Source organism: Seriola aureovittata, chromosome 7 (assembly GCF_021018895.1).
Source record: "Seriola aureovittata isolate HTS-2021-v1 ecotype China chromosome 7, ASM2101889v1, whole genome shotgun sequence".
In the NCBI taxonomy this organism is placed as follows: domain Eukaryota; kingdom Metazoa; phylum Chordata; class Actinopteri; order Carangiformes; family Carangidae; genus Seriola; species Seriola aureovittata.
The window spans coordinates 3,787,467-3,807,411 of record NC_079370.1 but is presented as its reverse complement, the minus strand read 5'-3'; the positions used below and the strand labels follow the sequence as shown (position 1 = coordinate 3,807,411).

At 41.0% G+C, this 19,945-nt stretch overlaps 1 protein-coding gene across 1 annotated transcript in view; it reads right to left on the bottom strand.

Moving 5' to 3' along the window:
* Window positions 1–4,316: 4,316 nt before the first annotated feature.
* Window positions 4,317–19,945, bottom strand: part of si:ch211-113g11.6 (uncharacterized protein LOC559008 homolog) — a 39,686-nt gene continuing 24,057 nt past the window's right edge. The window contains exons 11-14 of the mRNA XM_056380403.1: window positions 14,045–14,160; window positions 11,607–11,779; window positions 11,072–11,127; window positions 4,317–9,155 (exon numbers count right to left, since the gene is read on the bottom strand). Of these exons, the coding sequence (XP_056236378.1) occupies window positions 8,809–9,155; window positions 11,072–11,127; window positions 11,607–11,779; window positions 14,045–14,160 (692 nt within the window). The 3' untranslated portion in view covers window positions 4,317–8,808. The remainder of the gene's footprint in view (window positions 9,156–11,071; window positions 11,128–11,606; window positions 11,780–14,044; window positions 14,161–19,945) is intronic.

The following is a 19,945-nucleotide window of genomic DNA, read 5'->3' as shown; positions in this document are numbered from 1 at the left end:
GTCCAATAATAATTCCAACACTGGAAAGCAAGCACAATTTCAATGCATTTATTGAACAACAGGCACTTTATGGACTTCTGCACTGTGTTGCTTAACACGTAACTCTCAATCAACATCCTGAGTCATGAATTCAAAGTTAAAATAAATGTTTTGTCAAAAATAAATAATGAGTTAAACTTAAATTACAGCATTTGAAGCCTGCAGTTTCCCTTGGAAAAAAAAAAAATAACATCACACGATGATGACCTGTGAACAATACGTTCAACTTAATGATGATGATAAAAAAAATAGGCTACGCCACATTTCCAGACATCGCCTTTCCTGGTCACGGCCGCCGTGGTGCACGCAACGCCAACTGATTTGAACCATTGTAGCTAAAAACAACACGTGCGCAGGAGTGAAACGCTACTCGAATAATGACGTCGATGAACTTCAGACTTGGGACTCTGAAGACTTGAGACTTGCTCTGAAAGACTGTGATCACCTCTGTCAAAACACCCGGGCAAGTAAAACTAAAACTGTCTCCACGGGCAGATATCACTAGAGGTAAGTTAGAGAATATATTTTATTTTAATTTGGACGAGGTCACCTTACAGCGCAATACCATTTAATTTAAGTCACGTTCCAATTACGATTTAACTATCTTCACTCCTCAGTGTGACATATGGAAACAATTGCAGTGGAAAATGGTTTAATTTATTTTCTGGGCATTGGTTAAAATCTATTTCTGTGTCTGTGCGTCTGCCAGCAAAACCACTGAGAAGATTGACATATGAACTTCTCCTCTGGAGCGACAGTCCTTGTTTTCCTGTGTGTACGTCCCTGATAACTGCAGAAGAATGGAGGTGCCGAATTAATTGCAAAGGAGGATTTGGCTCCCTGTGCCACCGTCGTGAGCCTGTGAGGAAATAAGAGTTGCTAGACAGGAAAGTGTTGGGAAACAGTGAGAATAAAAATACAGAGTCACACTCGTGTTGCATCCGTCTCCCGGTCGTGCCGCGTAGCTCTATACAACATCAGAAGAATCAGGCCTTACCTGACTCAGTACGCCACCCAGCTCTTGGTCCATGGTTATCTCTCATCTCGATTACTTCAATGCTCTTCTGCCGGGCCGTCCTTCGTGCACAGCGAAACCCTTACAGATGGACCAGAATGCAGCGGCACGTCTGGTCGTCGATGTTGTCACTCCGCTACTCATCGACCTACACTGGCTACCCATGGCCGCCTGAATCAAATCAAGGGTATTTACGCTTCCTTCAGAGTGACTGCGTCTCCACCCATCTACTTGAACTCAGTCATACAGCCTTACGCTCCTTCTCAGCCACTGTCTTCCTCCAAGGAATGTCATCTGGCATCGCCATCCCTGCACACAAGACAGACTCAGTCCAGACTGTTCTGGTCTGTGGTTCCCTGATGGTGGAACAAGCTACCGAACGCTATCAGAGCAGGGACGTCACAACTCTTCCGAGATCACCTCCTCTCCGAAACACCTCTAACACCTCTAACACCCCTAACACCCCTAACTAAGCACTAAGTGTTCACTTTCAGTTCACTTCTTAACTTGATCTTCTTGCACTTACTAAATAGATGATGATGGTTTCAGAGGAAAAGCTAAGGAATCGTTACAAGTCACCCTGAGGGGAACATCATCATGTCCACACCAAATGTCACGGCAGCCCATCCACTGAACGTCACGTGCTAAAGGAGATTGTCAGCACAGTATTCAGGCTCCATCCTCCGGGAACCATGAATGTCCGTCCAGTATAGATGTCCAGCCATAAGTGAATATTGAAACCTGCTGGAGGCGCCACAGGACAAGTCAGTAGGATTCACTCCACTCATTGAGCCTAATCAAGCTTTCTCTAATGATGTTGTTTGTCTCGGTGATTGACTCATTTACTTTTTTCATTGTCATACCTCCTGTTATACCTATGACTCATCTGACTGCAGATTTTTTTTTTTCTCCCCCCCAGAATGCATTGCTTTTACTTTGACATTGCCAAGGCTCTGGGAGCTACCTCTGAGTCAGCTGTGTTTTCACCTTCTGTGTAAACACTGCCAGCTGTACTTGTGTCTGCCTGCCACGTTCATAGAGTCTGTGTTTAGTCACGGGTTTTCCTCAGCTCATGATGCCGTGTCATGCTATCTGATTAAGGGCCAGTTAGTTTTGCGTCTGTGTATGTGGTAATTTTGTCCAGTGGCCTGATTCTTGTGCTGGCCTGTGCTGACTGAGCTCCAGAACCTTCTCGTGTCCTTGCCCTGGTATTTCAGGTCGGTAGAAGTTGTAACTGCTGCTTTCTTTTTTACAACGCTACAGAGGAGTTTATAGAATATTTCTTTTCAGCCTGAATGCAGTGTCCAGGGCATATCTTTTCAAAGTCAAGCATGCAGAACTCGGAGGCCACTGCTGAGAAATCTCCCCCTCCGGTGAACACATTGTTCATTCATGTCCACCCACGCTGTGAAACCAAAGGTGGAATTCACACAAATAGTTGAGTAAAGAGCTAAACCATTGTATCTCAGAGGTTTAGCTCTTTACTCAACTTTTGTATAATTTCTTCCGTTGCAGCCATTAGGGAAGCCATTAAAAGGTGGTACTGACAAGTCTTACACAAGTATGAAAATTCATCTTCCTTGACAGACCTCATTAGCGTGCATGCCACAGACTTCACTCCTTCATCTGATGCATATACTGTAGTTCATTTAATTCTGAAATCTGGAGTTAAAGCTGCAGTCGAATACTTTTCCCTCAGACGTAAATGGATGTTTCAGCTATAAAACATTCATCAAAGCTGAAAGTGCCGGTTTTTTCTTTTCAAGTTATATTATATAGTCTGCCGCTGGCTAGTGTTACATCATCTCTGATTATTGCAGCAGACAGGTTTGACACCAGTGTTACAGTAGGGCTCATTGGTGGAGTTGAGTGGTGGCTCTAAACTCATACGTAGCCATTGATCGGTAATAGAGGAGAATGGCTGCAACAACATGGAAGTAACCTTAAGATTCAACCTGGCGTGGAGGATGAATGAAGACAGAACCAGTGGAGACTGGATTTATGACTCAGTGGATGTGACACACTCAATAGCCTTTATTATTATCCTTTGCAATATTCCTGTCAATACACCAAACAGTGTCCAGCAGATGGTGATGAAACCTGATTGTCTTGAGAGGCACCTCCAACTGAGTGGAAGCCATTTTATAATCTGTTTGTGTAAAAGTCTACATGCACCTTCTTTATCATTTAAACAACTTGAAAACTTTAAAAAGTAAAAGCGATTAATAAAAAGCAGCTAAATGAACATACAGGAAGTTATGTAAAATAATTTCTATCCATAGACGTCACACAGGCATCTGTCTCTGCACTATAAAACATCAAAACACCACTAATTAATTCTTCATTCACCCCTGACACAATGTGTATGGAGGACCACAAGCGTCACGGAAATAGTAATAAAACATTTCATTATTTAATAACTAATTGTAAAATTAAAATAGGCATTAATATAATTGTTTACAAATTTATCTATGAATCTATAAATAAATAGACTAAATTACAAAAAAACATTTATAGATATTTACATTTACATACATACATATTTATTTCTAAATAATTTTTTATAATTCCAACTTGCCCATTAAAATATCAAATAACAAATCATTTAAATAATTTATTTATGGATTCATAAATTAATTGGTAAACAAATTGACCAGCACCTGTTTTTTTTTCTTATTGTACAATTAGTTATTAATTAATGAAATGCTTCATTATTATTTCCGTTACACTTGTGGTCTTCCATAAATGATGAGCACATTCATCAAAGTCATGTTTGTGGTGGCAAGAGATCCCTTTATTTGTCTGTTATTTTTTTTAAAAAACAATTAAAATGTCATCCATTAACTGTAGGGATACTTTAATTTGAAATATTGGACACATTTATTAATTATCAGTGTTTGTGTTGCTAAGATTTTGGTTTCTATTCAGGGTCTGAATATAATATGTAATATGTTACACCAGAAATGGGAAAAATTGATGGATACAATTATGGATTGTAGCATTTTAATGTTTTTTTAAAGGGTTTCTTTATGAAATTTGTAAAAAATAAAATTGAGGTTCGTGTAAGGCGTAAGTTAAGGGATGACTTTATTATTATCCTTTAAAAAAGCCCTTAACATATGTAGAGTATCTATTTAAACCTTAATATATTACAACCCATTAATCTATCCATTAATTATCCACGGAAATTCCCATTTGGAACACTTGAATACTTCATTATGAATGGTTAATTGTTGAAATTAAATCAAATAAAGACAAAACATTCTTCCTTTATACTTACATTTTATTAATTTTCACCGCACATGTTCAGGGAAACACATGTCAATATGGATTTGTTACATGAATATCTATTGCACTATAGATATCTGTTATTTAAAAATACATGTTATGAGATGGCATTAGACTGGCATTGCACCAATATAAATCTCTTTTTTTTTTTTTTTAATAATAGAGTTTGGCATGTTAATTTTAAAATTATATATATCAAGACACAGAATAGTGGGCACACATCATGTACAGTACTTGACACTCAAAACCCCAGAGCAAACAAAACAGCAACCCGCTTCAGTCGACGTCGATTCGTTTCTAGCAGATAGCGTGATCCACCAAAACGGTTTCCTGAAGGCAAATCAAGAGCTTGCTTTGAAGGAGATTACCCTCTATCAGACTGGCTGACGATGACGGATGTGAATAAGCGATAACTCAATGTCGATGCAGCAGCCGTGTGAATATCCATATCAAAGCAAGGACTCGAACAGAGGGGAGAAGCGGTTTGAGGACGGCGAGTGTTGGTAAATGCTTTCAATTTTAATTCCACACGTCGACCGTAAGAGTGAGTGTGGATATTAAAGCAAAGCCCTGTTGAGTTAAGGATGATGATGATGATGAGGATGATGATGAAAGCCTAATTCCACCACCTCCCTGAGGACCAGAGCTCCTCATGAGGGAAGGGGGAAAATACAATCAGCTCTGCACAGCAACACGTCGGCGACCAGGTTTAATACTCAGGTCATCTCTAATGCCGAGGAAAACAAGCCCCGTGTCCCAAATCCACACTACAGCCCTGACCTGTTCAGGGCTGTCGGAGAAAAATGTGCAATATAAAGCACGAAAATAAAACTGTAAAAACGCTTGTGGATGGTTGTAGATCCTGGAAAACGTTTCTGCTCTGCTTGTACATTGCTTTGGATGTCTGCCAAATGGACAAGGTGCATGTGAATGTAAAAATATTAATGAAATAACTAATAAATCAAAACTAAAAGTTTTCAAATTTGACATTAGAGGTAGTTCTGACATCCACTGGCACATTCTGTTATTCGTACATGTGGTCAAGAACATTACTTTTCGTGCCAAAAATGCGACAGTACATTTAATCATTCTCACTCAACATTCATTTTTACTACTTTATATTTATCTGATGTCTGGAGTTACAACTAATTAAGCAGATTACGATTACTCACATAACACACACACTTGTTTTAAATTTGTTTAAATATTGCTGACTGCATCAAATATTAAACATATTAATGACACATAATTTACAATATTTAACGCATCTGATCATACTTGTTTATGTTTTCATAATTAAATAAAGATTTGAAAGCAGTACTTTTTAGAATTTCTTGTACTAAGCCAAAGGAGTTGAGCATTTCCTCCTCCACCCCGATAGTGCTGCTCAATACTTTACTTTAAGTCCAGTTCTTAATCAATTATGTATGATTCAAAAACAATTCCCTTCACGTTTAATGTTGTGGAAATGGTTCAAATAAACCAGCGTCAGTGGCAGGAAATGAGACATGATCCATGGTCTACCAGCTCCAAGCTGTATGCTCTGTACTGCATGTCATCCACCAACCATCCACTGTGATTATCTGCATTACCGCAAGACACCACCTGTTAGGAGAACTTAAATACAATAGGTGTATTTATCTAGTATGGACTTGGGACAGTAAAGAAGCTTATGATCCCTGGTTTGTTTGCCTCATTGGAATAGCATAGGCTTGTTTTCTAACAGCGGCTCGTGGTAACAGCTCTCCAAGTCCACTCACGACACATACACAGCAGTTACAGTTACAGTATAAAGGAGGTTACAGAGGAAAAAGCCTCGGAGCTCGTCTGTGTATGTCGAGTTAGTCTCCTGCCAAAAGTCTCCTGCAGAATGGAGTTCATGAACAGCCTCTGCTAAATGTTTACCAGCACTTGGCTGGTGGCTGGTGTTAATTTCCCGCCCCGGTGGCGACACAGAGACACAAAGATGATTAATATGCATGTTTAGAGCTGCAGAAGGTTTGTGTTTGTGAGTTTGGTTCTGAGGAAAAAACACGCGCTCAGGGTTGATCTGGCACAAAATATTATGCAAGGTAAGGAACGAGGGATTTTGCAAATAAACATAGGAGCAAGCAATAAGCGGCGGGCGAATGAGGTGGTTCAACATAGCTTTGTTTTTCTTGTTTTTTCTTTTTTTTTGGCACAGTCAGTAGCCAAATCAGTGCAATGCAGAAAGCAAGCAGATCCCCCGAGCAGCAACACACAACCGAGCTGAGTGAGAAACACGACGCCGCCACCGCCGCCGCCGCCGCCGCCTTGAGATTCTCACAGCTGAGAAAAACGCTCGCTGCTCGTTTCCCTGACGGCCCTTAAATAAATTCTTTAAATGTGGTGCATGACGAACCGGCTCCATTGTCTAATTAGTTATTAATGACATTTCTGCCACTGTGGAAGGCTGGGCACGGACAGATTTATGTAACATTACTGAATGGTAATTCTCAAAGCTCGGGAGGAACATGCTAATCCGTTGCATAATTCATCACCGCACAAGCCTACTTCCTCAGTCAGCTGATCAGTATTCATAAGGTTTGGCATCATTTTTGGCATTTCAATAATGTTCAGCTGCAGCTACATTCACCATTTCGTTCCAATTTTTTACATTCAGCTTTAAAGTGTCCACTTAAAAACGTTTAGTGCGATCAGAGCAGAGGTTAAAAGAAGAGGCCGCGGGCGCGTTTGTTGCGTGAAGCCTCTGCCCCTCGCCGCCGGTTGTGGTTGCTGCTGTACATCAGTGAAGCATCTCGTTGGAAAATCTGTCCGTTTGTTTCACAGCATAAAGACACAAGTATGAAAAAGAAGAAAAACAAAACACTTTCTTGTCTATTTGCACTGATGTCCCTGGGGGGTGGGGGGTGGGGGGAAGATGCAAAGCAGTCAGTGGTTACATATCACGTTCTAACTATGGCATTAAAAACCCAAACCATCAAGACAAACCGTCACGAACGTAGGCAGCAATGGTAGAAATCAGCATCTGCAGAGCAATAAAATACAGAACATACTTCACGGACCTAATTACAAGCCTTTTTTTTCTTTTCTTTTTTCTTTTCTTTCTCCTGGCAAACTATGAAATGCAACTCTACTATGCGATTCCATTTAGCTTCATCTGCTCCCCGTGACGATGTAAGTATGTGTTAATTGAAACTGCTATAGCGTAACACCTTGTTCACATCTTTATGCATTGTTGGGTTTGACAGCAATCGGGTGTCATTCGCAGCAAATCTTTGTTGCTGTCCGCTCTCTTCCCCAAAAAACATGACCATGTACCCAGAATAAGAAAAGTAATCAATGCTTGTTACCACCGTCCCTCCACAATAAAAGAACCAGAACAGATTTAAACTTTCATGTAGATTTAAAGAGAATAATATAAGTTTCTGATGGTTTTATGTTTAAGATTCTGAGGGCGGTGACGCCTAACATTAACTAACTTTTTGTCCAAAGAAGTTGTGGGCGATGTTGTGTTTTTCACACCCGGTAAAAGTGAGTGTTTTGCTCTGATGATTTGGGGAGGAAGGAAAGACGATGGTGTGTATTAAGGAAAAAAAAAAAAAACAACAACGGACAAAGCTGTGAACAAGGCCTAACAACGTCTGATACCATCTGATAAAAAGATGCAAGAAACTGCCTCGTCTGAGGAGGAGGTGCTGAGACACAGTGATGTTCGAGGATGAGCTCTTGCCCATCCGCCTACTTCCTGTCAAAAAGCTGACACTTCCTCCCAGTGATGTTCTCAGACTCAGCTGCACTAATTATAGCGCCAAGTCCACCCGAGTCTGCAGTATTCTGCCTCGACTGCAAAATTGTGCTTAGGAGTTTATGTCCCAGAAGTGTTAAGGCTTTTTAAATCTCAATACCAGACATTTTTTTTTCTTAGTACTAATGAGCTATACCAACAAAGTTTAACAAGGTGAACGATGAAGATGGAGGAGTGGTATTAAAGGTTTACGTATTCACAAATAAGCACAATCAAGTCAGTTTTAAAAGAAGTAGAGAAATGGTAAAAAGAATTGGCCTGGTATTGGTGGTTTTTTTTGCCCAACTCATTGGATATGTTTATCTTTTGGAGTCAGAGAGGAAAGGTTTGCAAAGCACCTAATTATGGTTGAATCGAGTTCAAACTCGCAAGATATGTTAATTCATGGACAGTAACTCCTAGTCACTTTAGTTTGATTAAAATAACGTATGTATTTTTCAGTTCTGCTCTTGTTAAGACCGCTGCAGCTGCAGATACTGAATGTTGCTTTATGTTAAAATCATTCACTGACATTTGCTGGACTCTCTCTAAAAATTGAAAAAAGATGAATTGGCACTGTACAACCCAACCATGTACTTCAATGCTCTGCGAACCTAACCTCCTAACAGCGGCTCCTCGTCTTTCCTGTCATTGGGAGCCAGTAAGGATGAGGGGTTAGCATTAGCGTTAGCTGCAGTTAATGGAGCCACAGAGTGGCCACGGCGAGCAGGAGCGACGGCCCCAAGGTGTAGGCCAGGGAGGCGGCCAGGAGCCTGCCGTCGTTCACCAGCCTGAAGGAGATAACCTCCACCTTGAATCCGTCCTCGGTGGCCATGCAGCGGAAGACGCCGTCCTTGAGGGGCGTGTCGACGATCGGCCCCAGGACGCAGAAGTCCCCGGCGAAGAGGCAGGGGTAGTTCTTGAAGCAGTTATCCTTCTCCCAGCGGTAGGTGGCGTGGAAGGAGCGCACAGGGCAGGGGAGAAAGATGGAGGTGTTGGACTGCACCATCACTTCTCTGGGTGACGTTCGACGCTGCTTCAGAGCTGCAGGGAAAAAGAAATGAAGACTTTCATACTAAAATGAATCACGTAAAATGTGCGGTGTTGTCAAAGTAACTGCTGTTACAGAGACTCTATATACAGTAAAAGCTGAGTGTTCCGCTCTCCGTTGACCCCTGTAACAGCATTATAGTGATTTAGCTCATATCCAGACTATGTTTATATTTTCTGCTCAGAACATCTCGGTTTTGTAGATATTTTCCGAGGCTGGATTAACAACTGAGAAACAGGCTTCAGGATCAACTACTTCAGGGTCGCAAACTCCCTGAAGTCCCAATATTCATTATGTTTCAATTGGTTTACACTCTTTTGATTGATTGCAAATTTGTCTAGAACCATGCTGCACTAAAGCGCATTATCAACCGATATGATAAGGGCCTTAAGGCAGGACCTGCATTATTACCTGTCCCCTGTGCTAAACGGTCAATAGAGGCCCAGAGATCATTTTTGGCCTTGAGGCCTCTAAGAGCTTAATCCAACAATGATCTTTATGAGGGGAAAAAAGTGCAGCTGAGGTGATGTATTTAAGGTTTTTAACTTATCTGGAATAAATAGACAAAGGAAAACTCATCACCAGGAAACGTAAGGATGATGTCCTCACTAAGTGTGTAATAAGTTGTGTAGACCGTGTTCTGATGATTACACAATAATTGGTGTGTTACCTCCGAATGTGATCAACATCATAACATCGAAAGAAACAAAACATAGAAACAGTTCTCTACCTGTCCTAAATAAAACCTCTCTGCTTGAACTAACCTCGTCAGACCTGTGAAGCTTTTGAATTAAGGGTATAACTATACTTCAAATCCAAAGTTCGGTTCAGACGTCGTCGTTGAACCATGATTCGGTTCATACCGGCGATTTGTTTCTGGGGTGGTGGTGGGGGTGGTATCTATCTGAAGCTAATTAAACTAGCATAACTTTTACCGCAGGCGTCTTACAGTATCATGACATGAGATTGTGGATGGTGGGTGGTTGTATCGGTTGCATAGTTACACACCTTCTAGTAACCTTGTTAGAAAAAGCTCTGTTCAGGATTGACATATACACTCCGTCAGAGCTGGTGTAACAGTAATCAGAATCCTTCAGAGTGACTTCCCTCTCTATCTTGAAGAATCTCTGAAGAGTTCAAATAAGAATAATCCACTTGAATGGGAAAGTTTCTGAGGGTCTGAGACTTTTGGACCCTACTGTGTACATTGAAGTTATCACATGTACAGCGCCGTGCAAACATCTTAGGCACTTCTGATCGGTGCCAGATTCATCCTGCAGCAGCACAACAACCCCAAACATGCAGCCAGAGTCATAAAGAATTATTTACAGCAATGAGAAGAACGAGAAGGAGTCCCCGAACAGATGGCAGTGTCAGTGTGGGATCACATCAAGAGCCAGAGGACTCCCAGACAGACTACATCCACAATAGAGCTGAGGAATGTTCTCCAAGATGCTGGAAAAACCTTCCTGCCAAGTTCAGTGAAAAGTAAACCTTTAATTCCTTTGCTGTGAGATATCAATTAAAAGACTGGAACAGGTTTCTTCTCATTGCCTCTGAGTGTTATTTTCTGGGGAAATAAAGCGAAACTTGTTCCTGGATCCTCAGACAGGACATTTGGCACCACTGACACCTGGAAATAAATGCTAGTGTTAAAATACGATCACTAAAGAAGATAGCCTTCCCTTCAGAGGGGAGTAATTGTCATGATTAGTCGAGGTCATAACTGGGTTTTGAGCTTTGAAACGGGGCAAGCCATAACATAAAGAAGAAAAAAAATCTCCCTGTGGCTTGTTGTACTCCACTCAATTATATGATAATCATCTTTTTACTCTAGCTGCTCAGAAAGGTTCCTATTTTTGGTTAATTAAGATACAGAGAGAGTGGGAGAGAGCAGATAAGGGCTCACCAGCAGCTTCCCCGCAAACCGAGGAGTTCGAATGGTCCAGATTCTGAATGAGCGCCCTGTTGGAAAATAATGGAGAGGACAAATTAGCAGGGTTGAATATAGCTTCACAAATAGCTCGCGAGTCGCCACATTAACCTACTGCGAATTAAAACAGACAGGGACTAAATCGTTCAGGAATGTGAGAGCGGGAAAAGGAGAAAACTGAGTCAGAGGCTTATTACAACACAGTACAGATTAATTTTCCTGTTCTTTCTTAAAATTGGAAATCCACAATGTCCATTAGAGCCAGAGCAAATTACTACATGAGAAATTTGCAGTCAGTGCTTAACAAAAGCTCCACATGCATCTTCTTCTTTAAACCGCAGTTTCTTCATAGTTAAAGCAAATTTCATTTCTGTAATTACAGATTTAAGCTTCAGCTCACCACTGATACTGAGTTTTAGACATTGCTAATGAGCTCCTCCCCCCCTCCTGTCAGCCCATGTGGAAACAGCCAATAGCTCTGCAGTGGTGACATCATATCTAATCATCGTACCCAGATGAGACGTTGTATCCAGGCGGGATGGCGATGCACTTCCTCCTGGCTCTGTCCCAGCCGCAGTACGGATCCCGGGAAAGAATGCACTCCCTGCATGTGTCGCCATAGCGACCGCAGTCAGCCAGCGGCAGTCGCTGGACCTCCATCGCTGTGCCGACATACAGGTGTCCCTAAGGAGGAAAAGATACAATCCAGTATGTGCCTTTTGGACTCAAACCAGCCAGTGTCGCATCATGATTCAAAACCAAAGCAGCCACTTTCTTCACGTGTGTTTTCTCTTGAGCAGAGCAGCTTCCAAACCAACACGGAGCAGTAAAACCCTGAACTACAGCACAAAATAAGGAATTTCTATAATATGGACAATGGACAACATGGCTGGAAAAATAGTTCATATTTTATAAAGACCAGGGTTTTTATAATGATTCACCATATAATCAGATTTATTAATTATCTTATCCATTCATTAGACACAGGCCTAAACGGACCACAGCTATTTATTTTATACATTGAAAATGTTGAATTTTGTAGAGTCTATGTTATAGAAATAAATGGGGAACTCATAATTGCATGAAAAACTTTTTACTCAAGAAATTCCAAATTTTGTGTATATGATCAGGTTAAAAAAAAAAAAGCCTTGAATGGTGCAGAGTGTTGCGGCAGCATGGCTTTCCCGGTGTTTTTTTTTTGTCTTTTCCCTGTCCTGTCTCCCCTGCAGCTCCGCCCTGATCACTCCACGAGATCCACCTGGCCTGGGGAGGAAAGATTAAAAACTCTGGTGCCACCTTCAGAACGGCAGAGGCTTTTGGCGTGGGGGACTGCTGGTTCTGCTGCCTCTTAGCGCCCTGATTCTTTTGCACATTTATGTTAAATAAACCCTTTTTAGAGGTTTTAGAGGCGTTTTATGAGTTTGTTGGGTCACTGGTGGAGTGTTGTGTAGATCCTTTATGGTTTTGCTGCTTGTCTGTTTGTGCTTTTGACTAGATGTTCACTTTAGTGCCCTGGAGGTTGCTTGAGAACACCTTAATTATCGTCGGGCAGACTGAGTCTCGCCACTTTGTTATTTTGCCTTTGTTACTTTTGGTGGTATACCTGCGTGTGGGTAGGTTGTCTGAGTGAGGCAGTGGGCCTTGTCTTGGCTTCGCTGCTGACTTACAGAGATGACTGTTTTAAGGAAAGCCTCCTGGGGCGCCGCTGAAGGCAGGTTGGGGTGCCTCTCTACAGCTTGTTTCCCTTGTAATCTTGCACTTTGCACAGCAGCTTAATTGCAATCTCTTTTGAGGGTTGACTCCACCTTAAGTCTGTTGGCTTTGTCTCGTGTAGCTGTGATAAACTCTTACTGGTTATGTGTGACATTTTTTGCTGTGGTACCTGCAATCCACTTTTGCTGGGTCACTTGTTGGTTGCTGCGTAAGTGTCGTGGCTGACTGCGTTGTCACCATTTTTGTTTCGTGGCTGTTGCTGTCCACTTTTGGTTTGGTCACTTGTATGTAGGTTAAACTCTGGTGCCACCTTCAGAAGGGCAGAGGCTTTCGGCATGGGGACTGCTGGTTGAACTGCCTCTCAGCCTGGGATTTCTGCTTGTCTTAATTGAGTGTCCTGATTCTTTTGCACATTTATGTTAAATAACCCTTTTGTTATTTAAGAGGAGTCTTATGAGTTTGTTGGGTCGCTGGTGTGTGTGTTTTGCGCCCTTTAGGGCCACTCAAGGGTGGGGCGTAACATGTAAACTGTGAAAACAATTTTCATTATGTTCATCTTTATCTGTGTAAAAAAAAAAAAAAAAAAAAAAAACCCTAATGAAAAGATGAATTGTTCTAAATTAAACTCTGAACTTCTATTCGAGAGGTTGGCAAATAAATTTGATCATTAGATGGCGGGCAAGAACATAATCAAAGGGTAATTTAAGAAATTGATTAAAAATGCAGCTGGAATTTACATTATAGCCCACAGTCACATTATGTTTGACTGATCTGTCATACATGCAACAAAACCTTTGGAACATCCTGTCATAACTTTTCAGAATTAAAGCTCACAATAGCTTGAAATAAAGCATTGTCGCTTTTATTTTAGAGGCAAAATCACTTGTGATTCTGTGTGTAACTGTTGCTGCCTTTGATGCATGACAATCTGTGTCTGTCATTCACTTATGGATAAAAGTATAAAACTCATTCTTCAGGTGGGGCGCAGATTCTCTATTTGGACATTATAGCTAAATGTGGGACTGTCGGTCCAATCAGATTATAGCGGGTCGCCAGTTGTCAACCACACTTCTAAACTAATGCTAAAAACATATAAATCACTTCAAATCTTCCTTCCTCTTAGTATAATTAGTATAATTAATCTACCACGAATACCTGAAGCCTGCAGCCTTCCCCAGCATTGTATAAGACCCGATGTAATATTTATGGTGAAGGCACACACACTATTTCTCATACCTTCTGGGAGTCGATGGCCATGTTTAGAACGGGACCCTCGTTGTGAAACAGAGAATACTGGGATACGATGAAGACTCCCTCGCTGGTGTGAAGAACTTTGAGAACTTTACCTTGATCTGTAGAAATAAAGGAGAATAAGACAGTGTAAATGGAGTGTCATATGTCAAAATGTGTGCGTTCTGGTCTTGCCTGTGTTGCAGCCCTTGTTGTGCTGTCCAGAGCTTTATAAATTCATGGATTTGACTTGGACAGTTTCCACTCTTGAGGGAGGATGGAAGGCCAAAGGCAAAACGGCAGACTAGAGTTTTAGAGATTTTTTTTTTTTTTTTTTTGAACAAGACATTGAACAAAGCAGTGCTGCTCTGGAAACAGAAATACTATGACTGTGCTTGTTTAACCTCGATGGACCACAGTAAAGGCTAAAACAGCAGAGGAGGTTTGTTACTCAGGCTGCTGCGGTGTGCAAGTAAAGATGTGTCTGCAGAACTCCGTCAATACATTCAGCCGGGGAAATCAAGTAACTCTTAGATTCTGGGTCAGTTTTCTATCAATTACAGAAATCCAGTGTTGAGTTTAGTTCCTGACAGAAATGATGGAGCATTCAGTGTCCTAGAACTCGGACCTCGGGGCTGAGTGCAATATGATGGAAGCTGATGGAAAAAAGCTAAATTCAATCATTTGTAAGAACCAGTCATAACTGTATTGTATAAAATCTGGATTAACCTACTAACTGGGCAAAACGAAATATCAGGGGCCTCAAAGGTTCTGGACCTATTGCACGTAAAACACAACTGTAAAACATTCAAATGTCCCAGTTTTCACCACAAGTAAAATAATAATTAGTATATTCTACTTGTTTCAGCACTTACATAGGTTTGTCATGTCCTGTCCCACTCTTTCCTACCCAACCCAATATAAAAACATGAACAATGCACCATCCACCACCTTCTCTAAAGAGCTCCAGGAGACTGACTCTGGTAGGTTGCTTCTTTCATAAACGAACTCAACAATAAAAATGCAGCGTTCATGGTGTTGAAAGGTGCGCTCGGGAGTGTGCTAAGTGCTAACACAAGTGCATACATGTGTGCATGCATGAACGTGAGGCACAGTTAAAGATCCTGGTTTGGAGGTTTTAAAATATGGCAACCCTACTATATTAGCATGATAGCAAAAGTTAGCAAAATGCAGTGCACTGACAGCCTAGCTAACTGTAATGCGCCTGATTAGCAAGGCTAACGGCTAACAGCCTAGTTAGCAACAATCACATTTCAAGCATTTCCGTTTCTGCCCCTAATACGGGTGAAATAATAGGTTCTTAATTTCAAAGTATTACTAGCTGAGACGCTAGCTCTTGTTAGCTAGGTTAGCTAGGTTTAGGAACATGTTTGTTTGTGTTTGGAACGATCATAAGTCACAGCACTGTCTGTGTATATTTGCCTCATGAACTGTGTTTCCTGTTTTCCAAACAACAAGCTCCAGCAGACTCACAGGCTTGCTGGAATTTGCTAACATCTTTGTTCATCTTTGCACAGGTGGTCAATAATGTCGCCTCGCATGCAGCTTGATTTTGAAAATGGAGGGAGGTCATTAAGGTAGCTGCGAGCCATCACTCTGGGCATTACACTACCAGACGGCTGAGTGCAGGCATCACTCTCCCAGGCTGTTTACAGTCATTTGTTCTGCCCAATATTTCTTTATTACCTTGTACCTTTTTTTTTTCGGTGCTGAGTGCGTGGCAATTTCATTGGACTGAAAGTCAATGAAAATGTTCCTTCACCCTTAGCTGCTATTTACATCCCCTGCCTCCAGACAACCACTCCTTCCCTCCCAAATAATACCTTGAGAGATTTAATGGTTCCCTGCAGAAAGACGTTCTAACATTTTTTTTGTCTTTTGTCAGATCTAAGATTATTTTACCTTCCCCCAAACGTGAAAATGTGATTACAGTGATATCCTTTTTATCTCACATCTTCATTTCTTGAATGCTCCCTCCAAGAGGAACTTTCTCATTTGTAATTAGGCTGCCATGTTCTTGCTGTCTATTAGACTTCTTTTGTCCCGAAACTGCCTTGTCTCTTTTTCATAAACTTCAAATCTTTTTTTCCCCCCTCTGTAGTCAGAGATAACATTCCCCATTTTATCCAGGTTATTCTCATATGATTCTTTTAATCCTGTCTCCAGCTATTTTCAGCTCTTTTATCAAAACAGTGTATCAGCACAAAGACAGCAGCAAGACATTTTGAGCGGAAAATGGGTGACAATGCTGAACTTGTGCTGAGTGAATCTGTTTTTTTTGTTGTTTTTATTTATCCAGGGAGGGTTTGCTGAGTGCACATAATCTCTTACAGTAAACACCTTTTAGCTGCTAACCTTCCATATCTACACAGTTACACTGACTGTGTAAAAGCTTTCACAGAAGGCCAACAGTCAATATAGACATTTTTCTGCTTGGATGAAATGTTTAAACTTCTTTTACTAACAAGCTAAAGTATGTTACCCTTTTCTCTACGGTGCAGGCTTTACACTGAGTTGCAGTCGTTCACTTTCTCAAGCTCATATTTTTCCCAGTCGCCACCTTGGTCTGCCTCTCTAACCTTTAAGCTACTGCCTCCTCGAATGTCACAGTGTGTGAAAAGAAAATAGCTTCTGATCTCAAATCATAAAGTCGAACTTGAAACAAGTGTACGGCTCTGACATTTCATCCATCCCTGAGGGAAGCTCTCTGCCGCTGCTTTCACCTCCATGACTGAAATGGTCCGAGCAGCTTTACATCTTAAGGTAGTCAATCTGTCAGCGAGCTACTGAAGGAAATGTTTTACTACCGCCCGTTCTTTTTGCTCCATTTCCGACAGTCCCCAGCATCAGAGACCTTTCATTCCTCCTTTGCTACCTTTCCTTCTAAGTGACTCTTTAGGGCCCTGACACAACGCGGTCACAGTCAGACGTTTTACAATGTGCTCAGCACTTTTGGTTCTAGCTGTGGCGTTTAGGTCAACATTTAGCCAACTGAGCCTGTTTAAAAGTCACTGGAGGACTGAGGAACAGTTCGGCCCAGAGAATCACTGATTTCACCGATGTAGGTTTCTCCCAAAGTTAAACCTCTGCCTTTTCTTTTCTTCCTTCACAAAACAAAAACTACAGGCTGGGACATCAAACATATTAACTCATTTGTCTGAACAGATTCACAGTCACAGGAAAGTGGTGGCTTGTTTGTTTTGTTTGTCTTTCCGTGATGTGTTTCTGAAGGAATACAGACTACTGACAGATTACTTCTGCTCAATCAGATTGAGAACATCTTTGTGTGTTCAACAATAGCCGGCAAAATATCTCTGCAACTATTGGATGGATCATCATGAAGGCTTGTACACTTGTTCATGGTTTACAGAGGACAAAGTCTAGTGACTTTGGTGAGCACCAAAGTTATCTTCGCCTGCCACCAGCAAGTAAAAGTTTTTACTTATCCAATGAAATCTCTCAACATTTACTGGATGTTGCCACAGACAATGTACCGTCCTGATTCTGGTGATCCCCTGACTTTTCCAAAAATGCAGCCAGCTGTTTACATATGTGGTTTTTATAGAAATTTCTTGACACTTGGCTATGAGATTTGGTTCAAATATTCATGTCTGCCTCAGGATAAAATTGCGAATAAATTGGTGATCTGATAAATTTTCCTCAGCGCCATCATCTTTTATGATCAAATATCAATAACATTCCTATAAGCTGAAGCTTTACTTTGTATCTAGTGCTAATTAGCAAATATTAGCATTCTAACCATCAAAACTCAGATGGTCATGGTACACATGGTGCATGAACATGGTAAACCTTTCCCTGCTACACATCTGCATGTTTATATTGTCACATTTTAGCATGCTGATGTTAGCATATAGCTCAAAACACCACTGTGGTACAATACATCTTAGCTAATTTTTGAATATTTTAAACTAAAACACTTACATACTGTTCCTTTCCTGCAAAGCTTTAATTGTCTCTAAATATGAGGAGAAAACAATCAGTTGAATAGTTAAGGAACAACAACTTTATTTCAGTTTGATTAAAAATGAGCTGAATGCATTTACTGATGTAAAATGCTGCACTACTCTGAGTCTGTTATATGCAAAAGAGAGCAGTGTTTCAATAGCTGGCAGTGAATATCTTTGTCTGTCATGTTGTCAAGATGACAGATATTGAAGTAGCTGGTTATTATATGCATATATTCTGCTGAATTATTTGCAAGCTGGTGATGAAAACACAGATAAATTCACTTTGTCGAATCCTGCAGCGTTCTGTCAGCATGTGTCTCACAGTGGGAGCTCCACCAAGACTAGTTAGACGGGCTTAAAACTATTAGGTAAATGATAAGATATTTGGCTAATTAGGACCTTGTCAGTTTATTCTAGGTCAACACTGTAAAATGATTTCCTTTAGCTTCCAAATACATCACTTTGTCAGACAAATGTGACTAGAATAAACAACTTGTGCGCCTCTGCGGGTGGAGAAATTAGATGAGAGGAAATTAGATGAGTAATCTTCTATCCTTTCATAACAGCCAGCATTAAGGTGCCCTTGCACATGGCACCCACAGTCTAGTCACTCTACTTGAGCTTTTTAAGTGTCGAGCAGCCAAACAATGTTTGCTTTTATCAGCTGAATTTGTAGCAAGGAAACAAAGCCACTGCAGATCGTGGTCGGTGTGTGTTTTATCTGCAAATTACAGACTGAGTCTTTCATCCAAGATTTAAAGATAATGGTTTTGTTCATGACAACAGTTCAGTTCATTCTGTCTCAAAAAATTGTTTCCCATATAGAATAAAGGGAGATGTCCATGTGTTGTTTGATTATAGATCAGTTCTAGGTTCTATATTAACACTGTGAAAGTATCAAAGCCTCAGTCCACAGAGAAATGCACACAGCCTGTATTCAGAAACTCAGCCTTAAAACGAGCTGTCAGGACTTCTGGAACTTTGTGATGTCACAACAAAGCAGTCACCAAGCCCCGCCCACCTAGACGCACCATCCAACCCTTGCAGGGTTAGAAAGATGTGAGCTTACCAGACCTCTGTAGCCGACCCCTCTTCTCTGCTTAATGCTAGCAGCTTAATGCTACATTAGCCGCTACTAGCATAACACACCTGAATCTCCAAATGTCAGTAGTCAAGTTGCATTGTGGGTAATGTATTCACTAAGTTTTGACAAGGAAGAAGACAATAAATAAAAAAGATGTTATAGGTTCTGCAGCATCAAATTTGTTCACAAAACCATATGTCTGTAAATAATAAACGATTCATTTGTCTCTTGCTTTAACATTTGCAGTTTCCAGCTTTTCTAATTTAAAGACGTGTAAGCAGTGGGCCACCTAAAAATGAAATAAGATCCAACCTATAGAGCAGCAACAGGATCTCTGATAGCTGGCTGTTGAGCTCGAAGCCAGCACACATTTCCCACCAGCACATAATAAGCTGCCACGATGGGAGAAATGGCTGCTACGACAAATGCAGCAAGGAAGAAGTACGATATCTTTAGCTTTTGGGTTTATGCATGTGACATAACAACAGTCCTGTTGTTGGTCTGTTCAAATGTTCAAATGACAATGTCCTCATCAGACTAAATGAACCACAGCAAACAGGACAAATGCACCAGAGTTCATTCAAAGTGCACTAAATAGATCAGGTGTGAATGCAAGCTTTAACTAATCTTCAACCGAGCGAGCTCTATTGTGGGTGAGCTCATCCCCCCTTCATAGATATTTATTATTTGTGCACTCAGTGTTATTTACTTTCCGGTGCTGCCTTTTCTTGCACAAAGATTAACTGTGCGGTTTGTGTCTCCGAGCTTGTCCCAGTGAAGGATATTTATTGGTATTTCTATCACTAGGGAAGACTAATGTCCCAGGGCTACCCA